The sequence below is a fragment of the Syngnathus typhle genome, linkage group LG4 (assembly GCF_033458585.1).
Source record: "Syngnathus typhle isolate RoL2023-S1 ecotype Sweden linkage group LG4, RoL_Styp_1.0, whole genome shotgun sequence".
Lineage (NCBI taxonomy): Eukaryota > Metazoa > Chordata > Actinopteri > Syngnathiformes > Syngnathidae > Syngnathus > Syngnathus typhle.
In genome coordinates this window covers 16740295-16754186 of record NC_083741.1, presented here as the reverse complement: position 1 = coordinate 16754186, position 13892 = coordinate 16740295, and the positions used below count along the sequence as shown (strand labels likewise).

Here is a 13892-nt window from a genome sequence, read left to right as displayed (position 1 = left end):
ATTATTATTATTATTATTATTATTATTATTATTATTATTATTATTATTATTATTATTATTATTATTATTATTATTATTATTATTGTTATTGTTATTGTTATTATTATTATTATTATATACATTTGAATTCATTTATATGAATTTTAATTGGTCAATTAATTTAATGCGGATGGTGAAAGAAGATGGATTTTTTCGGAAACGTCATTGCTATAAATTATAAGCATGATAAAATCCGTATTACGCAAGGTTTTAAAAGTTAAACTTCAAAACAGAAAATAGTCTAAAAACACTCAAAAACAATATTTTTAATTCGCCTCAACAATACAACGGAAGGCCAAAAAGTCATTTCTAATTGAAATTTAGTATTGATCAGGGTAATGAAAAGGAATAATTATTGTAAGAAACAATTTTACTAAATCGCAAACTGTAAATGCAGGCCAACTCCAGCTCACAAGGTAGCAGTGTGGTGCGCCTCACAGAAAGGAAATGCGCGAAAAGCACACAAAACGAAGGCAAATCGCGGCTAATTCTGCTAGCTTTCAGCTAGCCCAGCAGAATCGCTAATTATTAAAACATGGCTGCTGTGCTCACTCCGAGACCACCGTGCGACAGTAACCCCGCTACGCCCGGATCACAGTCACTAAAGGTAGCGGCGGTTCTGCTCAGAAAAGGCGAATTGTTTCGGGAGATCTGCGTCTGTCCATGTTAACATGACTGCGAATTAGCACGGCAATAACGAGCATCATCTGCTAGAAGTATGGCTTTGTTTTCATTTCAGCGTGACGTATGTTGGCTAATGTATATTATTTTAATTTAATGAATAACTATTTTGTTATTCGATTTTGACTTCTTTTGTCAAACTCTCGGTGATTATTAGACTGTTTTCTCACTGTTCCACAACAAACACTCATCTCTCTTTAGCATTGCTATGTGTCTGCAACAATATAGTAGATAATTAGTAGTAGTTATAATAAGTTAATAAAGTCAGTCGTGCAAGACTTGGTATGCTCATTGAATTTTTTAGTTGTCTGTTCCACTTGAGAAGTGGAATAATGATCTCCCCATGATTAAATTTAAACCTCAGCATTACCGTTCTACATTATATAATGTTTTACAAATGTATAAATGTATAACGACAAAAGTCGTTGGAAAATATAGAATTTGCTAAATGTTTGTTTTTAAACGGCTATTGTTCTTCTTATGTGGTGTTAAACAGTCCAATACTTACAGGTCCGCCCCTCAACTCATTTCAACCCTACACTTTGTTTTTCAAATAACAAATGGCTTCATCAAACCATTGTGTGATTACTATTGCATTTTAGGAGATTTCAAATATGTTTTTAATTCAGATGTTAAAAATTAAGATTGAACTGTCAGCCAATAGACACGGCAATTGTAAATTTTACAATGGTTAGGAATCACTGCTAAAGACTGCACTTTGCTCATTTTGCCTTGAAATGGTCTTATTTAGGAGGACATAACAGAAGAAGAGTCCAATGATGGCAGCCAGCCCCCTAAAAGACGGCGAATGGGTTCAGGGGACAGCTCACGAAGCTGTGACACCTCCAGTCAGGACCTTGGGTTGGTTTGTTTCTAATTCTTACTCATCTATCGTGTCTAAATACTTGATTAGCTTTTAAAATGTTTGGTTCTACCCGTTCCAGGCCAACATATTTCCCAGCGGAGAACCTAACAGAGTACAAGTGGCCAGCAGATGATACGGGAGAGTATTACATGCTGCAAGAGCAGGTCAGCGAGTATTTGGGAGTCACGTCCTTCAAGAGGAAATACCCTGGTATGAACCGGACTGTGTCTGGAAAATTTGTTTGAAAAGTAAAGAAAGAAGAAGAAACAGGTTTAATAATTTTGCAGGAAACAAGTGTAACTTTGTCAACTTTTTCTTTGTATTTTGCTTTAGACATGGAAAGGAGGGATCTGTCGCACAAAGAGAAGCTCTACCTTCGTGAACAGAACGTGATCACTGAGACCCAGTGCACTCTGGGTAGGAAGCATCCGCCTCTAGCACAGTCAGTCTGACGTCAGCATTGGTGGTCAAAGTGAATGCCGTCTGTTTGTTTCCAGGTCTAACAGCTCTGCGGAGCGACGAGGTGATCGACCTGATGATAAAAGAGTATCCCGTCAAACACTCGGAGTACTCCGTCATACTTCAGGAGCGAGAGCGACAGAGGATAGCTAAAGAGTACTCCGTAAGTACATGTACCCAAATTGTGTGTCGCCACCTCTTGTTTTACTATCATCCACTTCACAAAAGGCATTTGTGTCCCGTGTGCAACGACTGTTGCGTTACAGCAAATGCAGCAGCAGAACCCGCAGAAGGTTGAAGCCAGCAAGGTTCCGGAGTACATTAAGAAGGCGGCCAAAAAGGCAGCGGAGTTCAACAGTAATTTCAACAGGGAGCGGATGGAAGAAAGAAGGGCTTATTTTGACCTCCAGACGCATGTAAGTCTGCCAAAGCAAAAAGAAGAATTCAAGGTCCTTATGGGTTTTAGATGTTTTACCGATGAGTCTTGAGTGTACTTTGTTGCTCCCAGGTTATCCAAGTGCCGCAGGGCAGATTCAAGGTGCTCGCTCCAGACCTGACCAGGACGGGGCCCTACCCAGTTGCTCTAATACCAGGGCAGTTCCAAGACTACTACAAAAGGTAGATTATTCCGAGAGGAACATGAGATAAACTAAATGTGGAACTCCTCAGGTTGAGTGCTCAGACTATTTGAAGTTCAACCAAACTCACACTCCACAGCATCATCTTTTGAGACTTGGTAGAAAGCTTTCGGCTAACCAAACTCTATTGTGCCTAACAGGTACTCTCCCAATGAGCTGCGATACCTGCCTTTGAACACAGCTCTATTTGAGCCTCCGCTGGATCCAGATCTGCCTGCACTGGACTCAGAACCTGACTCGGATGATGCAGAGGATGACAAAAAGAACCTCAATTCTTCGGTAAGACTGAGCACGCCAATCCCCATTTGACACAGAACTAAATCCAGTCTATTGTGGATGAATGAGGATGATGTGGGCACTGCATCGAGGGCTGGGCAATTCATCTAAATGATCGATTATTTATATATCTTAAATAACTTTGTGGTCAATTTGTGTCCCCGCAGGACAGTTCTTCAGGCAACACATCAGACGGGGAAAGTCAGGAGGCGGGAGGCCAAAGGTCCAAGGCTAAAGACAGGACGTCCACGCTGGGCAAAGATGGCAGCCACCGCCACTCCCACAAAGCCACCCCGGGGCACAAGGTAGAGGACAAAACCACCTGAACTCTTCTCCAACAACAGCAGCAGCACTTTTCTAGCCCTCCTCCTCCTTTTTCTACTCCTACGACCACCTCCTTACTCCATCCGTGCCGACATCCCCTCCCTTAGCTTTCTTCACTTTGTTCTCCAGTTTCTACAGTTTGTCTCAGCTGGAACCAGCACACACATTTGCCCACACACTACCGCTGAGGTTCCTGTCTTCACTTTTTCTTTCTAGGATTACTACATTGCGCTCCTTTCTTTTTTTTTTTTTTTTTTTGTCTCCTTCAACCAGACTGCGAGCAATAAGAACTATAAGAAAGGAACAGTTCCGTTTATTTTGCAAAGCACTTTTTGGAGTTTTTCCCAGTGTGGACAGAATCATTTTTTCCTCGTATGAATGTTTTCAGTTTCTCGCCTCACTTGTCTAAAAACAAAAAGATACTTGCAAAACAAGTACAAATCATCTTTTGGCTGCTACATTTTTGTTTTTGAAAAGGAACGTGGCTACAGATAACAACAGATTCATTTCATTAAAAGTAGAGAGTATATTAACTTGTATACCTGAAGTGTGCAACACACTTAAATGTTTACTGTGTGTGTTGATGTTTAAGATATGTGTGCTGTGTATAACTGTGCAGTACTGTTGGTCTGTGGGTAATAATCAGTGAGCGTTGTAGTACAACGCAAGAGCATCAGAGAGGCCATGACATGCTAAGCTCAAGTGCCGGAAACCTAAATATCCACTTGTTTCTCCAAATCAGGGGCAGGGAACCTACCACTAGAGTATTTGATCTGGCTTGCCAAACATTTCTTAAAAAAATAAAATAAATACAACTTCCAGAAAAAGTAGCCAAAAACAAATGCTCATAATACTTATGGTGCTTGGAGATGCTGATCCACTCCATATAATAAATACTAACGCATCATCTTTTCTCCATGGCTGTTATAAAAACAAAATGGCCCCTAATAGAGGAAAGGTTCCCCACCCCTGGTCTTTAATATCACATACAAAGCGTCCCCTGCCATTTGCAGAGGTTAGGGAGCTGGTTGGCCTGAGAATAGCAAAAGTCTGCGTATCGTTGACACTTACTATAATTGCATTTTTTTTCCCTACTGTTTAAGTCTATTTCAAATTAGTTACACATTACAGTTTGATCACAAGGCCATGTTTTTTTGCACAAGTTTTTCTTTATTTTATGTGACATGCAGCTAAAAATAAAAATGTGTCCATGTACTCTTTTTAAATGAGTGCAAAAGGACCTAGAGTAATGCTAAATATTTATTTAAAAAGTCTTCAAAAAGTAATACTTTTGTAACTGCAAAGTAACGTGCACCTTCGTCTGAACTACATATATATATATCCGCACATTAATATAGTTACTATTTGTTGGAAAAAAAAATATTTCCTTGTCTCCAGATTTTGTATATCACACGGCCAGTTAACACTTAGTTCTGGTCTGGCTCCAGATGACAGTGCAGTATATGCAATGTTTTTTGACTTTAGTGTTTTGAATAATGTGATATTTTCCGCTTATCAATAAAAGGTTATGATTCAAAGCTGATCTTAAATGGTCTAATTGCCTCTACTTGCATTCCACGTGGGATTGATTAACGTCTCTTCTCATTCTTGTGTTTTACGCTTTTTTTTTGGTAAAACATGACGGAAAAATGCTTTGCTGACTGGTGTTTATAGCATTGTTCTGCCTTGCAGCCTAAGGTCATTCCCAATGCTATATGTGGCATTTGCCAGAAGGGTAAAGAGGCCAACAAGAGAGGCAAACCTGAGGCGCTCATTCACTGCTCCCAATGTGACAACAGCGGTATGTACGCACACAAAAACACATGCACTTTTTACAGATTGAATTTCCCTTTAAATTTTGGGTGGGCAGACAACCGGTTGTGCAATTTTGATTTGCAACTTTTATTATTTATAAAGTTCCTATTGAACCGTTTGAGGAATGTTAACATGCATTTAATGTTACAAATTATTTATAGCAGCCAAGTTACACGTTTAACTCTTATTTAAAAGGGAAAATTCGGATTAATATTACATTTGTGGAATTAAGCTGCAAAATTCACCTGGTTTTATCCATCTCAAGGGGCGGCCATTTTGCCAGGTCTCAGGTCACAAATAATTACGGCTCAGCCTCAGAAAACCGGCGAGCCGTGATTGAGACGTGGCCAACTGTCTCATTTTCAGGCAAAATGGTATTTCTGTAGTCTCGTACGTGTGTGTCTCATTTTTGTGTTGCTGTGTCACTAAACGCAGGACACCCATCCTGCTTGAACATGAGCGCAGAGCTGGTACGCATGATCCAGACATACCGCTGGCAGTGCATGGAGTGCAAGACATGCGCTGTGTGCCAGCAGCCCCACCATGAGGACGAGATGATGTTCTGCGACAAGTGCGACCGAGGCTTCCACACCTTCTGCGTCGGGATGGGCTCCATCCCCACAGGTCACTGTCTCTTAGTTTGCTGTTTATTTACCCTTTTATAGCTTTGATTAATTGTTTGGTTTTTCCTCTTGTTTCAGGTCTTTGGCTGTGTGAGGTATGTGACAAAGACTTCAACACACCCAAGAAGAAAGTTGGAACGAAAACGCTGAGAAAGCCCAAGTCGGCGCAAAAATGATTTCATTTAATGTCATGGAACAAAGAAAAGAAAATTACTTGAACGTAATCTATTATGATTATTGGGTACCTATAGGTTCCTTTTTTTTTTTCATTTTGTTATTGTTTATGGGATTACAGTAGTACATGTTTTTGTATTCAACAATGTTCCACAACTTATCAACTGCATTTCATTATTGATGTTAGTGACACTATTTAACAGTTCGCCTTTTTGTACCAAAACATGTATGTGATAACCAAGGAATCTGTTCTGGATGGAAAAAATGGAGCTTTTATCTATGTACTAGTTAAAAACTAAAGGCCAGTTTCATGAATTTCAAAACTTTTCATTTTCATGAGCAGTTTTAGTTCAATGTGTCTTGAGTTCTGTCATGGTGCTAATGGTCTTTTTAAATGTAGTGTTTGTACTTTTTGTCCTGTTTATTCAAAGATGTATCTTAGGTACAATTTCTTCCACTATGCCTTTGACTGCAACAGGCCTGTCAATCAAAGCTACAATACATCACATTTTTGGATTTGACTTGAAAACATATTTTTCTACTTTTCTAGACATGTACTGCAGTGGTAGTAAATTGTGATTTGTTGATGTCATTGTCACTGAATGTTTTTTTTTTCAATAAATATGAAGAAATACCTCACTCAATATGTCATCCTTTTTTCATAGACTGAGATGTTTAAAAGATGCAAAAAACACATTTTGAGAATGGTCAGTTAGATGTAGAGTAGAATTAAATGTCCTGTTCACCTGTGCAGTCCATTAAATTATTATTATTTTTTTAAAGTCGTTTATTTGATGTTTCTACACGTTTTGCTGATTCTCAACAGATAACTGGGAAAAACTGAAGTATGTCATGTCACGGGTCAGCCAGAGAGGGCGCCCACGTCCTTTGACCGACGTTAATGCGTTCTGTGAAGAAGAAGTAGCCATATTGCAGTGATACAGCGTCTTTACTAGGTTGCCGATAAAGCGTTGTGTTTTGTGTCTCCATTACTAATATGTACTCAGTTCAAAATTTTACAGACACGGGTAAGATGAAGGACTATCATTACACGGGGCCAGTGGAGCACCGGTTCTCACCGTATACGTTCAACGGCGGGTAAGTTTACTCTACCTGCTCGCTCGTTAGCCTGCTAGCTAACGTGTTACATCAAGTAAATGACCGGCTAATATTTTGTCCTAAAGAACAATGATTATTGCAATACACGCATGTAAGTACATTTTTTGTTGTTGTTGAATACACCATAGTGCCAGAACGTGGTTTTGATATGGTACCTTTGTACAATGATTGTTTCACTTTCCATATTATTATTATATTGTTAGCATAAAGTGCACGTACTTCCTCCGTTGGTCATGAAATGTTTTCCTCAAAAAAAAAAAGTTTCTATATGAAGATCTGTAACTCGTGTGATTCCACTAGGACTGTCCTTGCTCTGGCTGGAGAAGACTTTGCAATCGTCGCTTCAGACACCAGGCTGAGTGAGGGCTACTCAATCCACAGCAGAGAATCGCCAAAATGCTACAAATTGTAAGTTTCATTGCCGCCGTGTTGTTGAGGATCACAAAAAGAAAACAAATCGTTTTTTAAATTATCTGTTATAACCAACCATCCTTCTGTCACTTTTAGGACAGACACAACTGTAATTGGCTGCAGTGGTTTCCATGGAGATTGTCTGACACTGACAAAAATCATCGAAGCCAGACTCGAGGTGGGCAATTGGGTATCTTCTATTTTAGTTGCATATCTGACATCCTGTATAAAATGGATGGACATTTCTTTCTTCTCAGATGTACAAACATTCAAACAATAAGACCATGTCTTGTGGAGCTATCGCTGCCATGTTGTCCACCCTCTTGTACGGCAGGAGGTTCTTCCCCTACTACGTTTACAATATCATCGGAGGTCTCGATGAAGAGGGTACGTGGGGGACTAACACTTTGGGCACATTTTTTTAATACAGCTGCTTTGCGCCTCTTCAAATGGAAGGTGTGCACATTCTTGAATGTGTTCTTTATACAATGATGTAATGTTTAACTTAGGCAAAGGGGCCGTCTACAGCTTTGACCCAGTAGGATCCTACCAGAGGGACAGCTACATGGCTGGAGGATCAGCTAGTGCCATGTTGCAACCACTACTAGACAACCAGGTACACACACCCTCATTTCACTGTCAATAAAGGCCGAAAAGATTAAAAAGTTGCCACTCGCTAATGATTAGCCAGTCGACAGCTAGCCTCTAACCTGAGCTTACAACTGCCAGCTTTACACTCTTTGACTGACTCCCATGTCACTCACCAAGCTACATTTTAAAGCCACACTCACTCGTCACATTTTTCTTCCCAGATCGGTTTCAAGAACATGGAAGGTGTAACACGCATTCCTCTGAGCCGCGAGAAATCAGTTGAGCTGGTCAAAGATGTTTTCATCTCGGCCGCAGAAAGAGATGTTTACACCGGGGATGCCCTTCAGGTCTGCGTCATAACAAAGGAGGGAATCACGGAGGAGACCATTGCGCTGAGAAAAGACTAGACATTGTTGCGTCTTTGTCTTCATTCCTCCAGTAGCGCTTCTTTTCATATTCATACTGCTCGTTTGGTTGCTTGACTGCAGATTCTATTAAACGGGAGTGTTGAGGCAAACATTAAAGAATTTCTTTTTTTAACCAGGAAACCCATGTCCAGTTCTGGTACCTGTCGTTTCTTTTTTCCTCCCTCAAGGTATTTTTTCCCTTCTTTGTTCCTGTTATTCGAACCAGGATTATCACTCTAATTATAAATTTGCACTAAAAAATTACCATTCTGAAAAGCAACATGCAGTTATTGCTACATTTTTAGTAAATGTAAAGAATTAGTCGTTTTTCTTATTCTCTTGCACATTAACTTCACTCTCGTTTAAAAAAAAAAAAGAAAATTCAAGAGTTCATTCACAATTGATTAATCACAAATTGCTTATGTCTCAACCCATTTTATTAGTTTTGCTTTATAGTCAATATCAAATTGATATTAATACAGAAAAGGCTTTTATCCTATATAGCAAGTGTATTTTGAGTTACTTTACTTTTTAGGTCCCGAGACCATGGAATGCTTTTTCTTTTTAGCCAACGCACATATTTTACAAACGCTCATGGCACACCACAAAACAATGTCAAGTATTAAAGTGGTACACTTAAAAACATGATTTCATCTCAGTTCGCCCAATTTATTTCGAGTAGAACATTTAACATTCTGCCAAGCACTGGCACGATCAAACATATGGAACATGAAAGCAAACCAATGTACAAACTGTGCTTGGGAATCACTCCTCTACAGTTTCACTGATGGGCTCCCCTGAGTTTAAATACATCCTTTGTGACAGTCTCTTGAACAAAATGTGGGACCACAGACTCCTGCGGTATTCTCCCAAGGTGCTGCCATCGTCACCTCACATGAAGAGTGCCATCTTAGGGAATCACCAACCCACCATTACTGGAGGGGGCGGGTCAAAATATGAATGCTGAACGGAGCTTTTCTCGACTCAGACACAAGGCTCACAAAGTGACTTATGCAGAACAGCCATGAGAGTGGTCCTTGCCCTTCGTTCTCGCACAAGCGCATTTCTCTTCTGCTTCTCCAAGCTCCACAATCTGGCTGCAGCCGCGCTGAACTTGGCCTTTAAAGCAGCAGGAGAACTGGGCAATGAATAGTTGTGGTCCTGGTTTAAAAAAAAAAAAAGTGGTTGGCCACTGAAGGCATGTCATTTATTTACAAATCATTCAGTCGGCACCATATTTTATTGAAACCCATCTTATAATCGTTGCAGCTTTTTGAGCTAGCACAAATACTTACAAGGGCAATATTGAACCGGGGTTTCTTTTTGATGAGTTTCTGAGGAATGGGTAATGGTAGACCCTCCTGAGCTTTGAGTGAAGTTTTTGTGGTTCTTATGGTACTTGTCCTTTGTTCTTCATGCTAAAAAAAGAAATACAGATTTAGACATTTATTAATCATCACCCATTCTTCTTTTCCACTTTTGCTCTTTAAGACAATAAATTAATTAGTGCCACTTCTCTCATTTCATGGTTTTGAATTAAACAGTGGCTATTCTGAACTATAAGTAACGTTAAGTGCACCTTCAGAGATGTACTCTACACATCCTTCCACTTTACCATCATAAATATGTTTCAACTATTTAAATTGCTAAACAGTTATGCTGTGTTTTATTTGGGTCCTAATAATAAATCCTATCACTGTTTAAAAAAATCCCCCAAATTAATCAAACTTGTCTGGTAGTGCGACCCATCATGAGTGGAAAATAACAGTAAATATGAATGAAACTCAACAAAAACAGAACGCTTGCATCTTTGTAAACATACTGGTATTTGTCGAGGACGATCCGGAAAGTTGAACAAAGATGGAATGACTCCAGTTCTAATCCGACAAATCTGCCCAGTTTTGTCAAAGTCATAACTTCTAAAATGTTGACTGCAGAGCACAGATTCATCACTTGCAGTAAAATCTTTCCTCCTCATAGCTTCTTCCCACAGTCTCCTCATCTCCTCGTCTCGGGGAAATCTAGACGAAAAAAGACATGTAAAAAAGACTGTACACCAAAACATACTAAAAATCAATCTAATTCATAAAAGACAAAAAAAAAAAATGGATGAGCCAATACGGATATTGGAAACCAAAAGATTTTCTTGTGTCACATAAAAATCTTATATCTCTGCTGTTTGCTCAAAACCAACCCATACTCCAAAAGTGGGTCACAGACATCTAGTAAAAATTACATATATTCTCATTTTGATTTTCTGCTACTCCGTAATCAAACACAGTGCAGCTCAGCCTCTGGCTTAGAGAGATCTCCTTTGGCAGTATGCTGAAATCATTTTAAACATCTTTTAAAAATGCAATATACACTATAAATTTGTTGTCAGAGGCTATTGTATAAACAAAACATGTTTATGTTTTAAACGGCTGTAAAAGTAGGTCGCGACTGTGCAACAAAAGGAAACTGCAGGTCGCAAGATGACAAACGCTAGAAACTTTTTTATTCTTGTAAAAGAATAATGTTCTCTTTTTAGTGCATGTGTGGAAATCAACTGGCAGTGAATGGGTTCATCTTGTGGCATTTTGGCAGTCAAGCTGGTAACTCATGTTAATGTTTTGCTCCACCACTGAAATCAGGCTACTTGCCAGAGCGATCGTTAATATTTCTGCATTATGGTAATACGCCGCCATTGCGCTGCGAGGGTCAGATTTTTAAAATAAAGGCAAAACAAATAAAGACACCAGCATAAACGTTTAGGCTTCAGAACAATTATATATGACACTGTTAACGTTGTCAGGCAACCAACTATTACTAAGATTTGGGAGACTAGAAACTCCCAACAACATTTAATGATGAAACAAGAGCCAAAAACTGGTCTTACTTATGAAAGGTTATTCCCTGTTTCTTTGATTCGACAGTACGACGTTGTGTGCAACCGATCGCAGCACAATGTGCAGGCATCCTTATTATTTATATTTTTGTTTTTTTCTGCCGTCTCCAAGCGTTAGTGTAGCATTGCCCCTACTAGCTAAGGGTGGCCGAAAGCACGAAGCTCAATGAAAAAATAGAAGGTGTCGTGGCAAACGGTAGAACGCTGCCGTCAAGCAGTCCTTTTGCGACAGTGTCGTATTGAAAAAGGATTGCAGTATTTGTGTTTGGTTGGAAATTTGACCGGGCGTCCTCTATCTCATCGCCCTTCAACTCGCAGTTCACCATCTCTCGGTCATCATAGATCGTAAGCAAGCGTTACAATCATGGCTGGAACGATTGCACGCAAAGCGATAGACCACGTGAAGAGCAAAGATTTTAGAGACTACTTGATGAGGTATGTAATTAAAACTGCTATGCTAATGTAGCCGACTAGCTATTTATGTGTATGTCGCTCACAAGTGACAGCCAGCCAGCGATGTTTGCTGAGCATTAGTAGTTTTTATTTCACTATACTTCTATTTATTTCTTGCTACGCAGGGTTGCTTGTTAAAATTGCAGAAGAGAACAATCCGTAACAGCTACACTTGTATCTTAAAGGGCCAAACTCAGATTTTAACGACATATTTCAGGAATGTTTATGTCCCAACGGTGGTTGTAGGGAACATGAAAGAAAAAAGGAAATTGCAAGCAAGTACATGGAAAAACTACACTTTGTATTTGCTCACACACGTCAACACTTGGCACATAGTTTATGGAACCTCATTTAATTGACTCATTTGTTTTGTCTTCCATGTGCAAATTGAAAAACAATCACCAGCACAGTAAGTCTTGTTAATTTTTTTATTATTATTATTTATTATTTATTTCAACAGCAGTAATCCAATTATTATGAAAGTGACTCTGCTTTGTAATCATGTGAGTGTATGACATGCTTACTTTTTTTTTTTTTTAATTCTTTTGTATTGTGTGTGTGTGTGCTTACAGCATTTCTGGGGTCCAATAGCAAACTGGGGTCTCCCTATAGCTGCCTTCAGTGACATGAAAAAGAGCCCCGAGATCATCAGTGGCAGGATGACCTTTGGTAAGACTCATGCACATAGTGCTGCATGGCTGACTTTTGTTATGGTTGAAAGTGGGAGCCGCTAGGGTAGAAAGCACTTGATTAACCGTGCTTGTAAAGTTTTGAATGGAATCACTTTTAACTAGGCAGTAATAAACCCTTTTCCTGTTCTTGTGTTCTTCTCAGCTCTGTGTTGTTACTCGCTGCTCTTCATGCGTTTTGCATACAAGGTGCAACCACGTAACTGGCTGCTCTTTGCCTGCCATATGACCAACGAGTCTGCACAGCTAGTGCAGGGTGCTCGCCTCATCAAGTACAAGTAAGCCCGTTTTGTTTTTAAGCGACCTTTTTGACATTAACAAAATATTTGAAAAATCTTTCGGAATTTTGCTGTTGTTGGGAAAACCACACAAGTTTATATAATAAATCTGCTAGTGCTGCTCTATTCTAATGTAGTCTATCGTAATAATTGGTACATGCAAATATTCTCTCTGTTTTTGTATTGTTTCAGCATGGAGAAGAAGACATCTTAGTGATGAAACAAAGCGTTCCCTATTCACCACACTGACGAAAAAAGCTACACGAACGTGTGCATTTGTCTAATCACTGAAGCAGTGGCTGTGATTTCTGACCCTCTTAACAATGATTGATCACCCATATGAAATAATTTGCCACATTTTACAAAACGAGAGAGTATTTTATTCTTTAATTTATATTTGCATTAGTCACTGTGGGTGAATGCACTTAGCACTCTCGATCAGATGGTTACAGTGTGACATCATTTTAATTTGTATTTTTTTTTTTTTTCAACATCTTGTTGAAAATGTTTTCCTGCAAACTTTGCAGTTTGAAATTGGGCGATTTTAGGGTTACATTTGACAGGAGGAAGACAGAGCAATAGAGACTGTTACGCTTGAAAGGAAATGAAAATATATGGTCGAATGTGGCAAAATGGTGACACTGACTGGATGTGATTATTTGGCTAGCAAATATGCAAACCAACTGTATACTGTGTGTTATATTGTGTGTCTTTCCAAATCAAAATGTCCCTTGTTAATTATGTAAAAATAAACTGGCTAAAGCCAACTCAACCTTACTTTACCAAGTGATTTATTAGCCTTTTGGTGGATTATATTTCATTATGGTTTATGTTCAATTTACTGGTCTGAAATAGTTTTTAATTGTTATTAGGTTCAATTGCAAGTGTTACCTGAAACCTGAATATCTTTTTAATGTTTTGTGCGTGGTGTAGCATACATTAAGAGCACACCACCATAAAATCAATGTTACTAAATTGTGTATGTACAAAAACAAAAATCTCATCTAAATTATTTTACTCACAAAACTTATATAATGTAAAATGAATGGAAACTGGATAAGTTCAATCCAACTGTGAAGATTATAGTGCATTTTAGATTCACCCTTACATTTCAGAGGCCTGTTCCATGGTTTAATAATAGTTAGGAAACACAACACAAGTAC

At 38.9% G+C, this 13892-nt stretch overlaps 4 protein-coding genes across 4 annotated transcripts; 3 read left to right on the top strand and 1 right to left on the bottom strand.

Annotated features, from left to right (window-relative positions):
- The first annotated feature begins 480 nt into the window (after positions 1–480).
- phf10 (PHD finger protein 10) lies at positions 481–6533 on the top strand. Its single transcript, XM_061277057.1, has 12 exons — positions 481–646; positions 1472–1581; positions 1665–1795; positions 1919–2002; positions 2083–2207; positions 2311–2460; positions 2553–2662; positions 2823–2961; positions 3126–3263; positions 4975–5083; positions 5533–5721; positions 5799–6533. Exons 1-12 carry the CDS (start codon positions 575–577, stop codon positions 5894–5896), a joined length of 1455 nt encoding a protein of 484 aa, XP_061133041.1. The 5' UTR covers positions 481–574; the 3' UTR covers positions 5897–6533.
- Positions 6534–6790: 257 nt separating this feature from the next.
- On the top strand, positions 6791–8563 carry psmb1 (proteasome 20S subunit beta 1). Its single transcript, XM_061275967.1, has 6 exons — positions 6791–6992; positions 7314–7421; positions 7521–7602; positions 7682–7811; positions 7934–8040; positions 8237–8563. Exons 1-6 carry the CDS (start codon positions 6892–6894, stop codon positions 8420–8422), a joined length of 714 nt encoding a protein of 237 aa, XP_061131951.1. The 5' UTR covers positions 6791–6891; the 3' UTR covers positions 8423–8563.
- A 278-nt stretch (positions 8564–8841) lies between these two features.
- On the bottom strand, positions 8842–11485 carry LOC133152403 (THAP domain-containing protein 6-like). The gene is made up of 4 exons (XM_061275968.1): positions 11301–11485; positions 10245–10443; positions 9718–9840; positions 8842–9583 (listed from the first exon to the last, which is right to left on the bottom strand). The coding sequence occupies exons 1-4, from the start codon at positions 11378–11380 to the stop codon at positions 9407–9409; spliced, it is 579 nt and encodes a 192-aa protein (XP_061131952.1). The 5' UTR covers positions 11381–11485; the 3' UTR covers positions 8842–9406.
- Positions 11486–11530: 45 nt separating this feature from the next.
- mpc1 (mitochondrial pyruvate carrier 1) lies at positions 11531–13506 on the top strand. The gene is made up of 4 exons (XM_061275970.1): positions 11531–12171; positions 12335–12431; positions 12597–12729; positions 12922–13506. The coding sequence occupies exons 2-4, from the start codon at positions 12389–12391 to the stop codon at positions 12941–12943; spliced, it is 198 nt and encodes a 65-aa protein (XP_061131954.1). The 5' UTR covers positions 11531–12171; positions 12335–12388; the 3' UTR covers positions 12944–13506.
- The last annotated feature ends 386 nt before the right edge of the window (positions 13507–13892 follow it).

Bases quoted from the DNA above. Each gene is read 5' to 3' on its own strand.
- phf10 (XM_061277057.1), top strand. From the start codon at position 575: ATGGCTGCTGTGCTCACTCCGAGACCACCGTGCGACAGTAACCCCGCT. The intron at 2,208-2,310 runs GTAAGTACATGT...GTTGCGTTACAG, and splicing joins GGATAGCTAAAGAGTACTCC to CAAATGCAGCAGCAGAACCC. The intron at 2,461-2,552 runs GTAAGTCTGCCA...TGTTGCTCCCAG, and splicing joins ATTTTGACCTCCAGACGCAT to GTTATCCAAGTGCCGCAGGG.
- psmb1 (XM_061275967.1), top strand. From the start codon at position 6,892: ATGTACTCAGTTCAAAATTTTACAGACACGGGTAAGATGAAGGACTAT. The intron at 7,422-7,520 runs GTAAGTTTCATT...TGTCACTTTTAG, and splicing joins TCGCCAAAATGCTACAAATT to GACAGACACAACTGTAATTG. The intron at 7,812-7,933 runs GTACGTGGGGGA...TGTTTAACTTAG, and splicing joins CGGAGGTCTCGATGAAGAGG to GCAAAGGGGCCGTCTACAGC.
- LOC133152403 (XM_061275968.1), bottom strand. From the start codon at position 11,380: ATGCCTGCACATTGTGCTGCGATCGGTTGCACACAACGTCGTACTGTC. The intron at 10,444-11,300 runs GTAAGACCAGTT...TTTTTCGTCTAG, and splicing joins CAGGGAATAACCTTTCATAA to ATTTCCCCGAGACGAGGAGA. The intron at 9,841-10,244 runs GTATGTTTACAA...TTCTTTTTTTAG, and splicing joins ATCGTCCTCGACAAATACCA to CATGAAGAACAAAGGACAAG.
- mpc1 (XM_061275970.1), top strand. From the start codon at position 12,389: ATGAAAAAGAGCCCCGAGATCATCAGTGGCAGGATGACCTTTG. The intron at 12,432-12,596 runs GTAAGACTCATG...TGTTCTTCTCAG, and splicing joins CAGTGGCAGGATGACCTTTG to CTCTGTGTTGTTACTCGCTG. The intron at 12,730-12,921 runs GTAAGCCCGTTT...GTATTGTTTCAG, and splicing joins GCTCGCCTCATCAAGTACAA to CATGGAGAAGAAGACATCTT.